This window comes from Heterocephalus glaber, unplaced genomic scaffold (genome assembly GCF_053883595.1).
Source record: "Heterocephalus glaber isolate CG9 unplaced genomic scaffold, H.glaber_assembly_v1.0 deba00001778, whole genome shotgun sequence".
Classification (NCBI taxonomy): domain Eukaryota; kingdom Metazoa; phylum Chordata; class Mammalia; order Rodentia; family Bathyergidae; genus Heterocephalus; species Heterocephalus glaber.
The window spans coordinates 61,201-77,746 of NW_028258465.1; the positions used below are offsets into that span (position 1 = coordinate 61,201).

The window sequence follows — 16,546 nt, forward strand, 5'->3', positions numbered from 1 at the left end:
GATAGTTGTCAGAGCAACGCAAATACTCTTGGGGCTGGCGCATGAAAAAGTGGAGGTTCATTCTTCAGAACAACTGCCTTTACTTTATTCATCTCAATTTTATTTTCCTCTAGTACTTATTAATTAGGAGTGCTGTTTTCAGACTGCACAGAGATATATTGCTACCTATTTTCATACTCCGGCATAAAAAGAGGAAGGCTTATGAGTGCATTGGTATCCTTTTAAGCCACTCATTGGCACAACCAGAATAATTTGAGCCACTGAGATAAGGAGTTTATTTGCTGCTAGTGCTGTAGTAGCCATATTTGTTTTTATTCACATTAACCCGAGACTCATTTTTAGCAATTTTGATGCAAAGAATAAAGATAATTTTTTTTGTTGTTGTTGTTACCGGGGATCGAACTTGGGTCCTTGCTCTTGTGCAGCAGGCAGTGAAACCACTGAGCTAAATCCCTGGCCCCTAAGGATGATATCTTTAACATTTTTCCATTTGTTGTTGTATTGACACATCAACTTGAGTTACTTATGTTGTCCCCTTGTTTTCATTCAAAACAAGCGTCTTTGGTTAGCACCTCAGTAGAGAGTTAGTGTGTCTGATTTTCCTGTCAGGTGGTTCATCATTGTTATTTTCTGATTCCCTGTCCCAACATACTTTCACCTTGGTACCGTGTGGAGAAAGTGCTGCTGGGAAATGCTGGTGCTGGTGTGTAGGCAGCGGCTGCCTGGCCTGGCACCAAGCAGGCTGCGCCCGAGTCCTCTTCTGCCACTTAGCAGCCTGGGCACCATGAGAGTGATAGCCAGTCTGGCCCTCAGCCTGCAGTCCTCAGGGTATCACCAGGAGGAGCTGTACTGATGCCACGCAGCTCAGTTGGGCAGCAGTTGCTTCATACTCTTCTTTAGGAATTTCCTGTCTTTCTGAGTTGTCAGACTTGTTTGAGATGCTCGTGACTCCTTGGTTTACCAATGAAGTTATTTCTGATTAATGTGCTCATTGATAAATGTTGGAAATGGTATGCTGAAATACATATTAGCTGAATCAAGAGCAGAATGCAATGTTTGGAGCTGTCATTTGACCCTCTACAGTTAAAGTAAATTTCTATAAAATAGCCTCTCCTTTAGGGTGAAATTACTGATGGACTTTTCTCTCTTGAAATTACCATATGAGATCCTCCTGTATTTGTGTAAAAATTTGGAAATATGGTCATGAAATTGCTGCATTGCTCTTCCCATAAAAGATTGTTTCTAATCCTCTGATCTGATTTTTTCAGTTTGGATTAGTTTCTTCTGTATGTAGCATGTTAATATCTGGGTCTGAGTAAACCATTGGAAAGCTTAGAAATGTGGCCTCAATCTAATCAGAAAAGCAGTATAAAGCCACCAGGGTGGCACACGCCTGTAACCCCAGCACTCTGGGAAGCTGAAGCAGGAGGACTGTGAGTTTGAACCCAGCCTAGCAACTTAGTGAGACCCTGTCTCAAAATGAGAAAAACAGAAAGGGCTGGGAGGTAGCTCAGGCCAAAATCCCTGCGTTTAAACCCCAGTTGCCCCGGGGAGAGGAGAGAAAAGAAAAAGCAGTGTAATTTTGTTTTATACATCCTTTCTAATTCTAAGCTCAGCAGGGTTGGAAAGAGGAAATACATTTGATTACAATACAGTGTACAGGTTTATTTTTCTGCCGTTGTCACCAAGGAATTTAATTTACATAATCGGGAACTGCAGTTTTTCCTTTACGCTATAACGGGTACTGTGTTTTAACCTGCCTATGAGAGAAACATGAAGAAGTCTCAAAGCTTGTTTTCATTTCAAAGCCTCAAGTGGCCAAGTCAGAGTGAAGCTTTTAAAACAAAACTGGATCCGCAGTCTTGATGGTTTATTTAACAGGAGCAGAAGGGGATCCATTCCACAGCACAGATCCTGTAGCGACCTGGAAACTGGAGAGCAGTGCCCGTCAAACTAGAAGGGACAGAAACAGGATGGCTTTTCAGGTCCTTGGTTTTATTGATTTATTTTTCATTAGAGCCACTACAAAGGAGCTGAATTAGTCTTTGTAAGAGGACAGAAACTAAGGATGAAAAACAAGGAACGACTTAGTTTTGCAGTTGGTAGAAGTTGGAAATTAGTAGTTGAGTAAAATGTAAAACCGGTGACACAGTGTCCCCCTCCCTGTGTCCCTCCATTTCTCTCCTTCCCTCTCCTTTTCTTCCCATTCTCCCAGTATTTAGTAAAGACCTTTTATGAATTAGAGCCAGAGTGCTATTTAATCTTTTAATTTCCTTCTGTCCTTTGGATAAGATGATGAACTCTGTTAAGAACTCCCATCAATATATTTTACCTCCAGCCTGTCAAGGATTTAAAAAAACTTTACTGAATTTGTTAGGGTCATCTGCTATGTAAGTACAAAGTGATGTGATGATATAACTAATAATTGCAAGGCAGGCAAGTTAGCTTCTTACACAATTTTACAGGTCAACGTGGGACCTGTAAAATTGATAGAATCGCTACCTGCTTCTAGCTGTCATGGAAAACAGTGAGGTTCTGGTACAGCAGGCATGCCAGTGTTAAATGGACTCTGTGAACTGTAACATTTTTGTCCTCCGTTGTCATGACTTGTACAAATAAACTAAGATAAGGCTGTCTGGTTCCCGCAGGTTCTAACAGATGATAAGAAAAACAGTAGTACTGGAAAATCGGCAAGGTGAAGGGAAAACTGTTGACGTTTAATTAATAAATGCTTAGTGACTCCCCAGATGGAGCTTCTGGCTCCTGTGGGTGGCATCCAGTGAGCGTGAGCCCCAGAGGCTGTGTTGCCTCCCTGTGTCGTCTGCCTTGCCCAGGCTTCGCGTGTTACATGCCTGGAGGTTACTGTTGGCCATTGTTTGTGGACCTTGGCTTTCTTGATGGGTGTTTTAAAACTAACGTGACTGAAGTAGCCAGCAGGGGACATGGCTGCGTCAGGTTTAGCGCCTTAGTTCTCACAGGCGTGCCTTGAAGGTGGAGGAGTGAACTTGGGCCGGGACCCTCTCCTTGGGGAGTTCGCTGTGGCGGCCATTGCGGATTGCAGAGTGTGTGTCCTTCTACTCGGGAATATGGGCAGAACTCTTTCACAGAGCAGGAAATGAACTGGCCCTAAGTGACCTAACACTGCCTCTGTTGTCTCACAGCTGTTAACCCAGTTTCACTTTCTTGCTCAGCATCCTACCCATAGCTCATTTCAAGGTTTATATACCTTAGAATATCAGTGGCTGTTTGCTGGCATGAAGGGCATTTGTGGGTTTGGTTTTAAATGATGCCCATGCACGTGCTGCCTTCTAGTGCTTTCCTATCTGGAGAACAGGACGCTCACTTTGTGAAAGTCAGGAGATTGGTCACAAATGAGTGTTCCTCTCCCCCAGGGAGGAAAGCACTGGGTGGCAGCCTTTTCTTCAGGAGTGGGGAGGTAAGACACAGAAATGTACCATGTGGCATGTGTGACGTTGCCACAGGGAGGCAATGTAGCAGGACATTACTTGGAGAACCATTCACGGGGCTGGAGAGAATAACATTTCAATGAGAAACGGGCAGAGACAAGGTGCTTTCAGGAGATGGGATTCCTAGTGTGCGCGGTGGCTGGGAAGGGCTGGGGAGGCAGAGGAGGCCTCTCATTGGTGCCTGTCCTTGCCTTGGTACGTGCTGTCACAGGGCGACTGGCAACAAGCGGTGTGGATGATGGGTGCAGGGGTGGCCTCCCTGTGCAAGTGTGGCTGCGAGAAAGAATTTCAGGCAGGCCTGGGAGGCAGGGGAGGGTTGACTGGGAATCTGGGAGTTATCAGAGACACCCAGACAAAACGGGGTACCAGGAGAGGCTGGTTTCACTGTCTCAAGGTTGAGAGAAAAGCCAGACTGAAGAGCCGCAGATGCAAAGCTAAAGAATTTAAATTTTATCACCAATGATGTTGGAGTCTCTTGACACCCTCTGCTTAGAAACTGATCAGAGCAGTGTTAGAAGATGATTAGAAGTGTGTGCGATATTCTGGATGGTAGGAGTAGAAGCAGGTGCACCAGGTGGGAGGAGTGAAGAAACCCAGTCTCAATATTTGGAGGGGAGTTCACGGCTGGCCTGGGCTACATGAGTTCAAGACCATCCTGAACAACACAGAGCCTGTCTCAAAAAGAAAGAAAGAAACGAAAATAAACAGCAAAAAGGAGAGCACTGGGGAGAGATGCAGGCGTACTTTGGAGGTAGAGGAAAGAGCTGTCCAGGTGTTAGGTGTGGGTTGTGAGAGCCCAGAATCAAGGAAGATGATCTTGTACGATCATATTAACATATGATCAGTATAATCCTGTATGGGTTAATAATTCCGCGCCTGGAAAGACGCAGATCCTGCCTACATTTTAGGGTGTGGTATACCTCCCAGCAGAAACACTCACCTTCATGGGAAGAAGCCGAGCTGGGGCTGGGCTGGTGACTTGTGGAGGACCCAAGGTCCTTGAGCAAACACAGCAGCCCCGGGTGATGCTCGCGTTGTAGGTGAGCAAGAGGGGACTATCGTGTCATCCCCAGGTGGGAGCCGGGAAGAGCCAAGTGCAGGTGGGGAAGCCAGGCTGGTCGCTGTGCTTTGGACCTTAGGCTGAGGTGCCTGTTAGGCCTCCTGGAGGTGACATCTGGTAGGCAGGTGAGCGCGGACTTGTGCAGCACGGGCTCTCGGGCTGTTGCTGATTTTGAGTTTGAAGCGTCAGGGTGACACTCAAGTGGAGCTGTGGAGTTGGAGTTTAGGGACAGTTGCTTGGATGTGAGGTCTGGATTGGGAAGTCATTCTGCGGGAGGAAGACAGGGAACTCTGAGGGACACCATGCTAAAAATCAAGAAGCTGGAGTGGCCCTTGGAGTCCAGTGAGCAGCAGACAGTGGGCCATGCTCCCATGGAGCAGCCAGCCAGGGGAGGGGAAGGGGGGGTCTGCAGCATGGAGGAAGATGGGCTTGGGGAGTGTCCGGTGAGCAGGACTCGGGGTGTCGGGGAGCTGCTGGAGCTCCGGTGATGTGGCGGTCATTCCCACAGAGTTAAAAATATAAACTATAAAAATGTTCATGGAGGTGGGGAGCAATGGGACCAAGTGTTGGTTTTTCCGAATAGGATGAGTTTGTGACTGTCCAGGTAGACGGGGTCCTGTGGAGGAGGGAGAAGTTGATGGTAGGAGCAGGAGAGGCACGGGCAGGTCACAGGGTCTGGAGAATACATCTGGAGCACGAGGTGAGGAAGCAATTCTCGGGAATGAGGAGGATGCTTTCAGGTTTGAGGCATGGTGGGAAGGAAGAAGGGGTAGCTACTAGCAAGTGTTTTGCACGAGTGAGGGGAGACATGAGAACAGTGTTTCATCTTTCAGTAAAATTTTGGTGAATATCACCTGTTTTAAGGTCACCATTGGTAGTAAAGGCCTAAAGAAAGTATGAAGGGAACTGCCAAGAAATCGTCAAGAGACTAGTGGGAGGATGAAGATTCTCTTAACAGCTGGTCAGTACCCTGTGGCCTAAGCATGAAGGGAACTGAGGATCTGGAAGTGATCCTACTGAGAGGGAAATAAAGTGGAAGGCATCTGGAGTAGTGGTTTATAACCCAGGAGCAAATCAGTCACCTAGAGATGAAAACAACACAACACCCCAAATCCTGTGTTTACCTCATTTGCCTGGACTGTGAGTTTGAGGTGCAGGGGTCCAACAACTGGACCCAGGAGAGATGCTGGTAAATGTGTCAGAGCACCCCAGGTGACATTCTCTCTCCTGCCGGACAGAGTTCTGAACTCTTACGGGCTAGCTTCGGGGTGCTGGGCATAGCGAGAAGCCAGTGGGCCGGAGGGACAGAGGTAAGGTGGCTTGGAAGAGATGCTGACACATGCATAAGTGGTGGCCTTTTGGGGTGTGCAGCTCTGCTAGCTAGATAGCTGCTGAGCTCTCACACGTTCATGAACCACCAAGAGATTTAATACATCCAGCAGAACCCTCACTTCCACAGAGCACCTTGTGGGCTAGTTTCTATAAGACACACTTGAAAATGCTGTTAGAGAAGCCCAGCAGTTGTCAGTTCGTAGTTTACACGTTCCCAGGTTGTGTGAAAGGGAAACTGTCATGCAAAGGGAGGATTCCAGTGTTCAGATCTTTTTTTCTTTTTGCAGCACCAGGGATTGAACCCTGGCCTTTGCACTCAGCTACATCCCCAGCCTTTTTATGTTTGATTTTTTTTTTTTTTTTTTTTTTGCGGTACCAGGGATCAAACTCAGGACCTTGTGCTTGCCAGGTAGGTGTGGCACCACTGAGCTACACCCCTGGCCCTATTTTGGATTTTTGAGACAGACAAGGTCTCACTAAGTTGCCCAAGTGGCACTCAAACTTGCAGTCCTCCTGCCTCAGCCTCCTCAGTGGTGGGATTACAGGTGTGGACCCATACACCCAGCTCTGGTTTCAGATGTTGAAGCACAGCTCCAGGGCCATGGCTTTGTTCATGGAGAGCCGAGTTACCTTCCATCCCTCCAATTAAAATTAATTTTTCTACCAGTATTAGTTGTGGCATCAGTATGAATGTTGAAGTTGCAAAGTGTGAGACAAAATTGGGAATGTATGAAGTATTTACAAACAGATGATCAATAGTGGAGTTTTTCCTAAGCAGAGTTGGATAAAGTATGAAAGCAAACCAGAAACGAGTGGCCTTTGAAGATAACTAGCATTCTCCCTTTAATTGTAAGAACAAGAAAGTGCTTAACTATCGAGATATTCACTGTGAGTCTTGACCCACCCAGTGACAGTGACTTAATATCTGGGAGTTCACCCACCTTTTAAGCAGTGCCGTGGGTTCTAAGAAGGCCCCAGTTTGCACCATCTGGGCACTCGCCTGGACCCCAGGGAGTATGGTACAGCCCTCTTTTCCCCATTGTTAAATTTAAGATGATAAACACTGACTTCTGTCCCTTAAGATGCAAGGAAGCCTGTGACTGGTGAGGAAAGTGATGGCTGGCAGTGGGAACACGTTTACCTAGCATGATTCTGTTTTTAATAAGGATGTGATGAGAATTTGATCAGTATAGAGTTGACCACAGTACTGAGCCATACTAAATGAGAAGAGTTGTAAAGTCGCCCCAAGTGCGGAGATCTCAGACTGAGTGCCCGTTTCTTTGTGTGAGCGGACATCATCGTTCTGTTCCCTCCCCTGTGCACATCTTTATGAATTTTCCCTCATGTGTGTGGGACACACCGTGTGTGTCCTTTCAGTTTTGGAAGAGCTCTTGGGATAACTTCATGATTGGCTGAAGTGTTCAAAGTGCATGGAAATACTTCTGGGATAGCTGGGCATTGTGTGTGCTCCTGTGGAGCTCTGAACTTTCTTTTCTTCGCAGGTCAAGTCAGTGATAAACCTTTTGTTTGCTGCGTACACTGGAGATGTGTCCGCTCTTCGAAGGTATGTTAACAGGTGGATCAGCATGTGGTTTGCAGGCACCTAGAAAATTCCTTCTGAGCAAGCACACACTAAGGGTTCACGGCCATTTCTCTTTAGTAAAAATGATCTGAACAATATATATTAAATCCCCAGCTCCAGTGACAAAGGCTTGCTATCCAGTCTTGTCCTTTCTCTCTCCTTTAAAAGCCCAGATTTTTCTTCCCCCAGTGGGAAGTGGCCAACTAGTATTAATGGTTTGCTTTAACTGGACGCATTCAGTGTCCAGCAGATCACCAGGATTAGAAAGGCCGTATTCTTCCACTTTATGAATATAAGGTGCTTGTATAGGGTTGCATCTGAGCTTTCAAGTGGAAAGTGTCTAGGCCTCATTTCCATGCTTGTTTCAAGCCTGCTTAGTACACGCAGACTATAGACTGTAAGGTGTCTGTTTAAACAGTGGGAGACTCAGTGAAAACACATCACTAGATACTAGTTTCTTGCCCTTTTGAGACCCAGCCCCTAAACGTTGGCAGAGTTGTGGCATTGTTTGTTGAGTTTGAATGAGAGATGGTTAATGTTTCATCTTACCCCAAAAGAGCGAAGCTAAGGAATGGAGGTAGAGTAGCATTTTCCCAGGCAGGACACCTGTGTCCTGGCGGATGGGGCTCTAGTTACCGGTCTCGAGTCAGGTGAGGCTAGGCACCTGGGGCCCTTGGCCTGTAGTGATAGAGTAAATGCTACAGGTGTGAATTAGATTTACTGTGTAATGAATAGCTGTGCTTATGAATTTTCAGATTTGCGTTGTCGGCCATGGATATGGAACAGCGGGACTACGATTCCAGAACAGCACTCCATGTAGCTGCTGCAGAGGGTAATACATAAGCCATTCCTGCTTTTTTCTCTGGACTTAATTTCTACTCAAAACTAAAATCTTTTTTTTGTTTTGGGTGGGTATAGGTCACGTTGAAGTTGTTAAATTTTTGCTGGAAGCTTGCAAAGTAAATCCTTTCCCCAAAGACAGGTGAGCATCTATATTCTTTTTTTTTTTTTTTTGGTACCAGGGATTGAACTTGGGTCCTTGTGCTTGTGAGGCAGGCAGCGGAACCACTGAACTAAATCCCCAGCCCTTATATTCCCTTCTAATGTAATTGGCAGGTCAGGTTTTTATGATGCAGGACTGGTGTGTTCATGTGATGGTATATGCACCACCATGGCGTTCTTGAATTTGTTACGGTGTCTTTACAGATTACATAGATTATTCTATCTCCTGTATCCTGTTTCTTAGCTAAGGACCATACATTGTTTGGAAGTTTTCAGCTTTGCCTATCAAGTCACTGTTTGAAAAAGACAGTTGTGTTTGGAAAGAGAACTAGGATTTCTGTCCTCATGGGGCTTTTAACTACACATCCAGCAGATAAGGTGAACATTTACAGAATCACATAAAAATACATGTGTAACTACTCAGCCATAAAGAATGAGAAACTAGTCATTTGTAGCTAAATGGATGCATATTGAGGCCATCCTCTTAAGTGAAATAAATAAGACACACGTGTAAATACCAAATAGTTTCTCTAGTGTGAGAAACTGAGAGTGTAAATAAGGACTAAAAGGATTAATAACTAATAATTGATACTTTGAAATAGGAAAAGGTCCAAAGGGGTGGCGGTAGTGGGAGGAGATGGGGAAAGGGAAGAATGGAAAGGAAAAATTATGAGAAAAGAAAAAAAAAATGGAAACCAAGTATGTAAATAGGGAAGGATTTAGGGGTGAAGGGCGCACAGGTAATGGGGAAAAAATAACCAAGATACATCCTGTACAGGTACAAGCACCCAATGATAAATGTAAATGTATTGCACACCTAAAATGTGCCAATAAAAGAATTTAAGTAAAAAAAAAAATACACAAGAACTTGAGAGTATCTTGGATTTTGTTGAAATCCCCAGATTTAGGTAGAATCCATTCTAGGTGGCTTTGTGGAGGTTGGATTTTAACGAGTGCTTTGGAGAAGAATGAGATTGGAAGGCGTGGAACGAAGGAGGGCATTCTTCGAGCAGTGGGAAGGGTGCAGCCTGCACCTCTCCCCTCCACGGGGTTCACATGGCAGACTGACACGTCCTGTAGCAAATGCTGTCCAGTGGGCAGGGCAGGGCAGGGCTGCCGAGCCACTGAGGTCCACACTGTCTGTGCAGTGACCTCTGTCCTCATGTGCTTGGACATTACGTGTTGGAGTGGCAGGGAGAATAAGTTTCCAAGAATTTACAAGGAGAAAGTGCTTGATGGAGGGGCTGACAGGTCTGAGGGCTTCGGGGTTAGAGTTGAGAAATGGGAGCTACAGTAAGTTTGCAGCAACCTGATTACTCTCCAGCACTTAGACCTGTTTATTACGCTGTAACTTTTTGCTTTTAATGGAGGCCTGGGTCTTAATGGTTCACCTTTCAAGAAATGAGAAAAGTTACGATGCCAGTGCCTGAGAAGTTGTTAACTATTTTGTGAGTGTGGTAACAATCTGATTATCTAACGTTATCTCTGCAATTGTTAAAAACACCATGATCAAAATGACCTTATTCCAAAACCTCATTAGGCTGCCAGCCCACTTCTCAGCAACAGCCATCAGCTCTTTTTAGAGCAAGGAAGTGTAAAGTGTGTTTCCTTGGGTTTACAGTTCTGGCTAAAGCAGTATTTAATACACCTGGGAAATACTGTACTTACTGTGCTTTGTATATTTGGAACTCCTGTCCCCAAAACTGGCCTCTATGATTGTGGAAGTAAAAATACCCTGTGACAGGGAAAGTTAGGTAGCTAAGTAACTAACTTGGTAACTACATCTTGCACCTTTGTCTATATTGCAAAAGAGAAGCTGGAAACTCAAGATAATTCTTTTCTTATTGCATAGAAAATGGTAACTTGCAGCCGGCACTGTTTACAGAAACTCACATCATCACTTGCTGTTGAGGATGACTGAAAAGTCCCTGTGTAAAACCGCTGACTCCCTGAACTAATGCAGGCCTTTAGAGGAGCACAACACCACCAGTTCTGCCATTTTTTGAGAAACACAAAGATACGCATAAAGTGTTACTTACCTGATTTTAAAAATTAAGGTTACCTAAAATGTTAAGAACTTTAAACACCTCTTGGTTTCACATTGTGACCCCCATTAAGAGGCTAAAAGGTTGAGGAGACGGAAAAGAAAGGACACAGGAAGGGGCAGGAGGGTGACCAGGAGTCCAGGGATACAAACCCAGCAGCCACAGGAAGTCAGTGCCCGGGCCTTTAGAGTGGGAAGTTGGCTTCATGGTTTGCCATGTTAAGGAACCCAGGTGCACTCTGTCATTGGCTGGGCCCCTGGCTTTTGTGGTGCTGTGTCTTTTTCACTTCTCCTGCAATCTTCACTGCTCAGCTTGGAGCACCACCGAGTGCGGAAGGGAAGTTAGTCTTCCGGTCAGCAGTGGTCCAGTGGGGCACCACTTCCCATCCAGGCCGGAGAAGAAGAAAGCGTCACTTCCTGAGGGCCAGTCTTGCCCCTGCAGTGTGTTTAAGCGCTTGTGACACCACGATCATTTCCAGCCTCCTGAGATTTCACGTGATCTTTGAATGGATGGGATCACAGAGTTTTTGTCAAAGGCTAGGATGATGCATGTTATTTACCTGCTTTTTTTTCTTTTACCATTTTATTTTAAAAGAGACCCATTGGGCTTTTCATGGAGCTACAATTCAGGAACCCTAGATATGTCTATTATTTCTGTCAGTAATAGGACTTCCCTTATAAAGATCCCGGTTAAGCCCTTGGGAGTGCAAACAAGATTCTTTTATAGAGATCCTTTTCCTCCTCACATCCCAACTTATGTCTGAGACCACTCTTTGAATTATAAATCCCTTTCTGCATTTCCTTTTAATTTATACTTAGTGGCTAAATCTGAATGGCCATTTAGCCTGCACTGAAAACCTAGGAATGCAGGACACTCACCTTCATATAGAAAGTGACCTGCCCTCCTGTGTCACCTGTCTTAGGTGGAATAACACTCCCATGGATGAAGCTTTGCACTTTGGACACCATGATGTGTTTAAGATCCTCCAGGAATACCAAACCCAGTACACACCTCAAGGAGATGCCGACAGTGGAAAGGAAAATCAAACCGTCCACAAGAATCTTGATGGATTGTTATAAAAGTCTTAAATCCCAAGGTTGAAGTCACTTACCTATTTAATTGTGGAAAATGATTATGAAGAACGTGTGTATTTCTATCTGGTAGTGATGTATATTTTACCACATTTGTTCATTTCAGTGTTACTGGAGTTTTCTTCATTGTGCGCACAGGACAAATCTGATCTCTTTGGGGAAAAAATAGAAATAAAACATCTCCCTCCATAATGTGATCAATATTTACCTCGTGCATTGTACAATTTGATGTAAAAGAAATAGTTACCAATGCTAGCTTAACTGTGTGGTCCTCATGATTTGTGTGTGTCGTGAACTTTCAGTTTATGGTGATGACCTGCTGATTGCATTTACAAATTAAACTGTTGTACAGTCTGTCCCGAGGGGTCGAGGCTGTCTCTAGAAACAAACCGTGTGATTTTCAAGACTTCAAATATAGATTTAGTTTGAGTGTTTGAACAATATGCACTTAGGGTTGAATGTTTAAAATATCTCCTATCACCCTCAATTCATGATGTAACTTTAAAAAACGTAATAGTTAACAACTGTTAGTAGGATATGTAAATTCAGATTACTTTATCAGGGAATCTGTTTAAGATATGTTTGGTGACCAAAATGTATGTGTGAATATAGTTATACTTTTGAAAAAACTTTCCTTTTTCTATGTCCCCTCAGTCCGGCCCCTGTCCTCAGGTGTTAGCTATCTGCCTTGTCCCTCTGCCCGGGACAGGGAATGCTGGCGAACTATGCAGTTTTCACGTTTCCAGTCAGTCAGAAAACACCTCGCACTTCTGGCATCAGAGCTAGCACTTCACCCTTTGTCTATAGAGGATGAACCAGAGACCAAATACTAAGCTAAGTATAAACTAGTCCACTTCATAAGTCTAAAAAAATGAAGGTGTGTGCTTCTGTGGCTCTCAAAGAAATTATACACACGTTTAGAAATGTTCTACGCTCCCAAAGTCGTTCTGATGATATGGGAACTGGGGCAGATGACATTTGTTTTAGAACCTGTTGTTCAAAGTCTGCACCAAGATATTTGTCCCCTTTGGGGACCACTAGATTGCTCCACATGTCTGCTGATTCTCAGTTGTATAATTTTCAGTGGACTCTGTAGTTCAATAGTAAGAAAAGGCCATTTCACTAAATTGAGACCCATCACTTCTCTAAGGGAGTGAATTCATGATTTAGAAAGTGGGTAAAAGGGGTCTTCAGAATGGAAATAACAGTTTCCTAGGACTTGCACATACATTTTGTCCTCTCATGCCTCAAAGAGATAAAGGGGTATGTTACTGAGGATTTCTGATCCTAAGCACGTGTCCAGCACACGCACACACACCCAAATGGACTTTTTTGAAGCTATGTTTAACAAAATGAACAAAAATCTCAACTACCCAAATGCTAGCTGTTACCACATTCAGAAGGCCATTTCCTTTTTGGTCCCTGATCAGCACAAACTGCTGTTTCCAAGCTTTATTACACACTCACTCCACCAACCTCCAGGTGCTTTGGCTTTGCTTCATTCCTAGACAGCACCTCCCTGGGTGAGACTGGGTCACATTCCCAGGCCCGCTTCCATGCCGGGGACAGGCTGGGCATCCAGTCCTGCCACTGCTTCTTACTCCCCACAGGCCAGTCAGGTCCCCAGAGATGCCGTGTGGGCAGCACCAGCCCTGGGTCTACTGCAACTGACTGCACTGGGGTTGAAATCAACTGAGATAACTTTGCACAAATAGCAGCTTTCTTCGTGTGCCTGAATGGAATAGTAAGGCGGTTCCACTGTGTGGCTTGAAGACTACCAGTGATTTTGAGGCTTTTCTCTGATAACAAGAGTTCATCTCTTCATCTTTTTTTTCAAATCAAAACTGTTTTGTAAAACCTTTGTGGTGTAGCACGGTATGCCCCTATTTATCCGTGTTATTTACGCTCTGCCTCTTTGCTTTTGGCTGGTAATAATGAGTACATTGTTTTAAATGCTTTTTGAACATGCTGTTAATTGCTGCCATCAGTAAACTCCAGAGTTTTGTTTGGCTCTAGGATCCCATGGCCTTTTTGTAGAGTTTTAGATGGTCCTGTTGATTTATAGCTTTGTATGCATTGCTGTTTTGCTGGTCTCAGTTCTGATCGTCTCATCCTGTTGACCCACCCCCACCCCCTGCGCCTGTTAGATGCAGAGCTGGATCAGCCGTTCATCTGTTGTCTGTCTGGTAGGGACTGAATGGCCTGATGTTGGAGTTAGGTTCTTCCTGGGGTTACACAGCTATGAATGTATTTGCTTCCAACATCTCCCAAAGTGAATCTAATCTTGAAACTATGAATTTTAAGTATTCTGAAATTGGGAAACGTTTATTTTAAATGAAATCAGGTAGCGTTGCTTTTTACAGCATAATAAATACATGTATCAAAAAAAACCTGTGAAAAATGAATCTTCTTGCAAAGTTTTCTTTTGTCACTGGGTTGGTAATCTGCTGAACACAGGTACTGTGTCCAGATGGTTCAAACACATTTTTGTTTCTTTTTTATGACTCTGGGGATCAAACCAGGGGCATTCTATCATGAAGCTACATTCCTAGTCCTTTCCTCTTTATATTTTGAGACAGGGTGCCGTTAAGTTGCCCCAAGGCTGGCCTGAAACTTTCAACCCTCCTGCCTCAGCCTCAGAGTAGCTGGGATTACAGCACTGCCACCCCCACTTCTCAGAGCCACTTCTAATGTCTACTCTGAGCCAGGCAGTATGCAGGGTGTCAGGTGGGATTCCCTTGATGACCAGGAGGAGAGTCCTACAAGGAGTTCGTCCTGGGGAGGTGGGGTTGGGAGATGCATTTCCAGTCCTCTGTCCCACGGTTTGGAGAAGCTTACAAAGTAGGCAAATGCTTGTCTAACTGAACCACTGAACTTAGTCTTGAAAGAGAGGAAAGGTAATTTTCACAAGGCCTTGAGATCTACATGGAGAGCTGAACCAGGCGGCCTCGCCAGGACCTGAGCTGGGCGAGCTGGTGAGCCAGATCTCGTGCCTAGCTCCTCCTGTGGGAACCGCTGGTGTCCTTTCAGGGTTCGGGGTGGGCGAATACCATGTCTTCATGTATCAAGGTGCTTTCTCACAGACTAAGTTGCTCGGCCACAGGAGCCAGGGTGTTTACCGTCTTCATTACTGACACTTTAGGAAAGGAAGACATACCAGAAGTTCCCTTATCTAACCCACTCTTCCAGTGAAGCTGGGCCCAGGAACAGGCCTCCATGCAGGACCCTTAGCCCCAGGGCTTCCTCTGCATCCTACAGCACAGCTCACGCAGCTTGGGTAGAACATGTGTTGAACTTACAACTTAGGCCACCTGAGGTGATCTTTGATTTTTACAGTACTGAGGATTGAACCTAGATCCTTTACACTGACCTACTTCCTCAGCCCTTTCTAAATCTTGTAAAATTTTGTAGGACAGGGTCTTGCTAAATTGCTAAGTTGCTCAGGCTGGGCTTGAACTTGGCAACCTCCTGCCTCAGGCTCCCGTATGCTGGGATTATAGGTGTGTGCCACTGAGCCTGTCTCTGCTGAGTGTCACAGACAGGCAGAAGTGCTACAGCATTACATCCTGACATGTGCTCAAGCCCCGCTGAGTATGCAGGCGCCCACAGAGGGACAGCAGTGCAGAGATCAGACACCGAGGTGAGCCAGCTGTGAAAAGTTGTATGTGCTGCTGTGTAAAAAGATCATTTTATTTTTGTGGGATGGGGATAATCTTTCTAATTTTACTTGCTAATCCTCACAGTATTATTCATAGGTCATAGTAAATTTATAAAGCATAGTTCGGAGAGGCAGCCCATTAATATATTAGGTAGCAGTTAAAACATGGTTTTTGGGGAAAGGTGATTTTACAGTTATGTCTGGAAGGGATGTAATTTACCAGATTAGACAAGGTGTGTGTTGTTTTGGGATGAGACGGTTTAGAAAATTAAGGAAGTTACTCAAAACAGGAGTGAGATCAGGTACAGCAGCTGGATGGAAAGCACTGAAGGTAGAGGTTGGGGATTTTACTTCTATTCCCAAGCCTGAGCCCAACTCCACGGCTGTGTGAGGCAGGCCACACCCCTTGCTGTCTCTCCAAATGGTCAATAACAAGCCTGCTCCGAAGTGAGGCAGCCAGGCAGCCAGAACAGCAAACACATCATGAAACAAGGAAGGCTGCAGACAGATGCTGACAGGGAGGTCTGAGTGTTATGGCAGCATCATGAAGTACAGGACTCGGCGGGAGTCTGCCGACAGGCTATCTGACAGCTTGCTACATTTCAGGCATATTCAAATAAGTATGGTTCCTTTTTGGACAATAAATCAAACAGAGTTTAATTTCTCAGTGAGCATAACAAACACCTTCACCAAAATTTGCAAGCGCTGGGGATCAGTATCACTTATGAGCTCAATAAACTTCTCTTAGACAGCTCTAAAAATAATACTGATTATCTTTAGGCTTCCTAAAACTGATTTAAATGTCATTTTCTAAAACTAATTTTTATATATTACATTTAAATTATTTGTAGCTTTTGGCTATGTTTGCTTCACAAAATCTTAAGCTTTAGTAGGTTAGGTGATTGCACTAGACTATCTGACCCAGTATGTTACAACAACTTAGGATCTCAAGCATAGGGGTCCTTGTTTTGTTTACCAGCATTTTCTAAACATCTAGCCAGTGCCTGACTCGTGGCAGCTCAGTGTACGTTTATCTGATGCATTAATACCTGAATGAATCTTAACCAAAAGATGCTTCCAGTAAATATGGCTTTACTTTGGGAATAGTGCACGGTTTAAATGGTAGCTACAAGAATTTTCAAAATGCTGTAGTTTTTTCCTGTCCTTCCCCTGGGACAATCAGATGTGACAGAGAATAGCTCTGTTTATTAAGACTTGCCTTCATATAATAGTTTAGTTTGTAGGCAAATATGTATTTTGCTTGTTAACTTACTGCCATCTCAGAAAATTTGTTGCTTAGAAATGGTAG

At 44.5% G+C, this 16,546-nt stretch overlaps 1 protein-coding gene across 1 annotated transcript; it reads left to right on the forward strand.

Annotated features, from left to right (window-relative positions):
• Positions 1-7,109: 7,109 nt before the first annotated feature.
• On the forward strand, positions 7,110-13,984 carry LOC147820992 (glutaminase kidney isoform, mitochondrial-like). Its single transcript, XM_087202663.1, has 4 exons — positions 7,110-7,423; positions 8,197-8,273; positions 8,360-8,423; positions 11,411-13,984. The coding sequence occupies exons 2-4, from the start codon at positions 8,213-8,215 to the stop codon at positions 11,565-11,567; spliced, it is 282 nt and encodes a 93-aa protein (XP_087058789.1). The 5' UTR covers positions 7,110-7,423; positions 8,197-8,212; the 3' UTR covers positions 11,568-13,984.
• The last annotated feature ends 2,562 nt before the right edge of the window (positions 13,985-16,546 follow it).

Excerpts from the sequence above, each read along its gene's own strand:
- LOC147820992 (XM_087202663.1), top strand. The coding sequence starts at position 8,213 with ATGGATATGGAACAGCGGGACTACGATTCCAGAACAGCACTCCATGTA. Across the intron at positions 8,274-8,359 it reads CCATGTAGCTGCTGCAGAGG|GTCACGTTGAAGTTGTTAAA; the intron begins GTAATACATAAG and ends GGGTGGGTATAG. Across the intron at positions 8,424-11,410 it reads AATCCTTTCCCCAAAGACAG|GTGGAATAACACTCCCATGG; the intron begins GTGAGCATCTAT and ends CACCTGTCTTAG.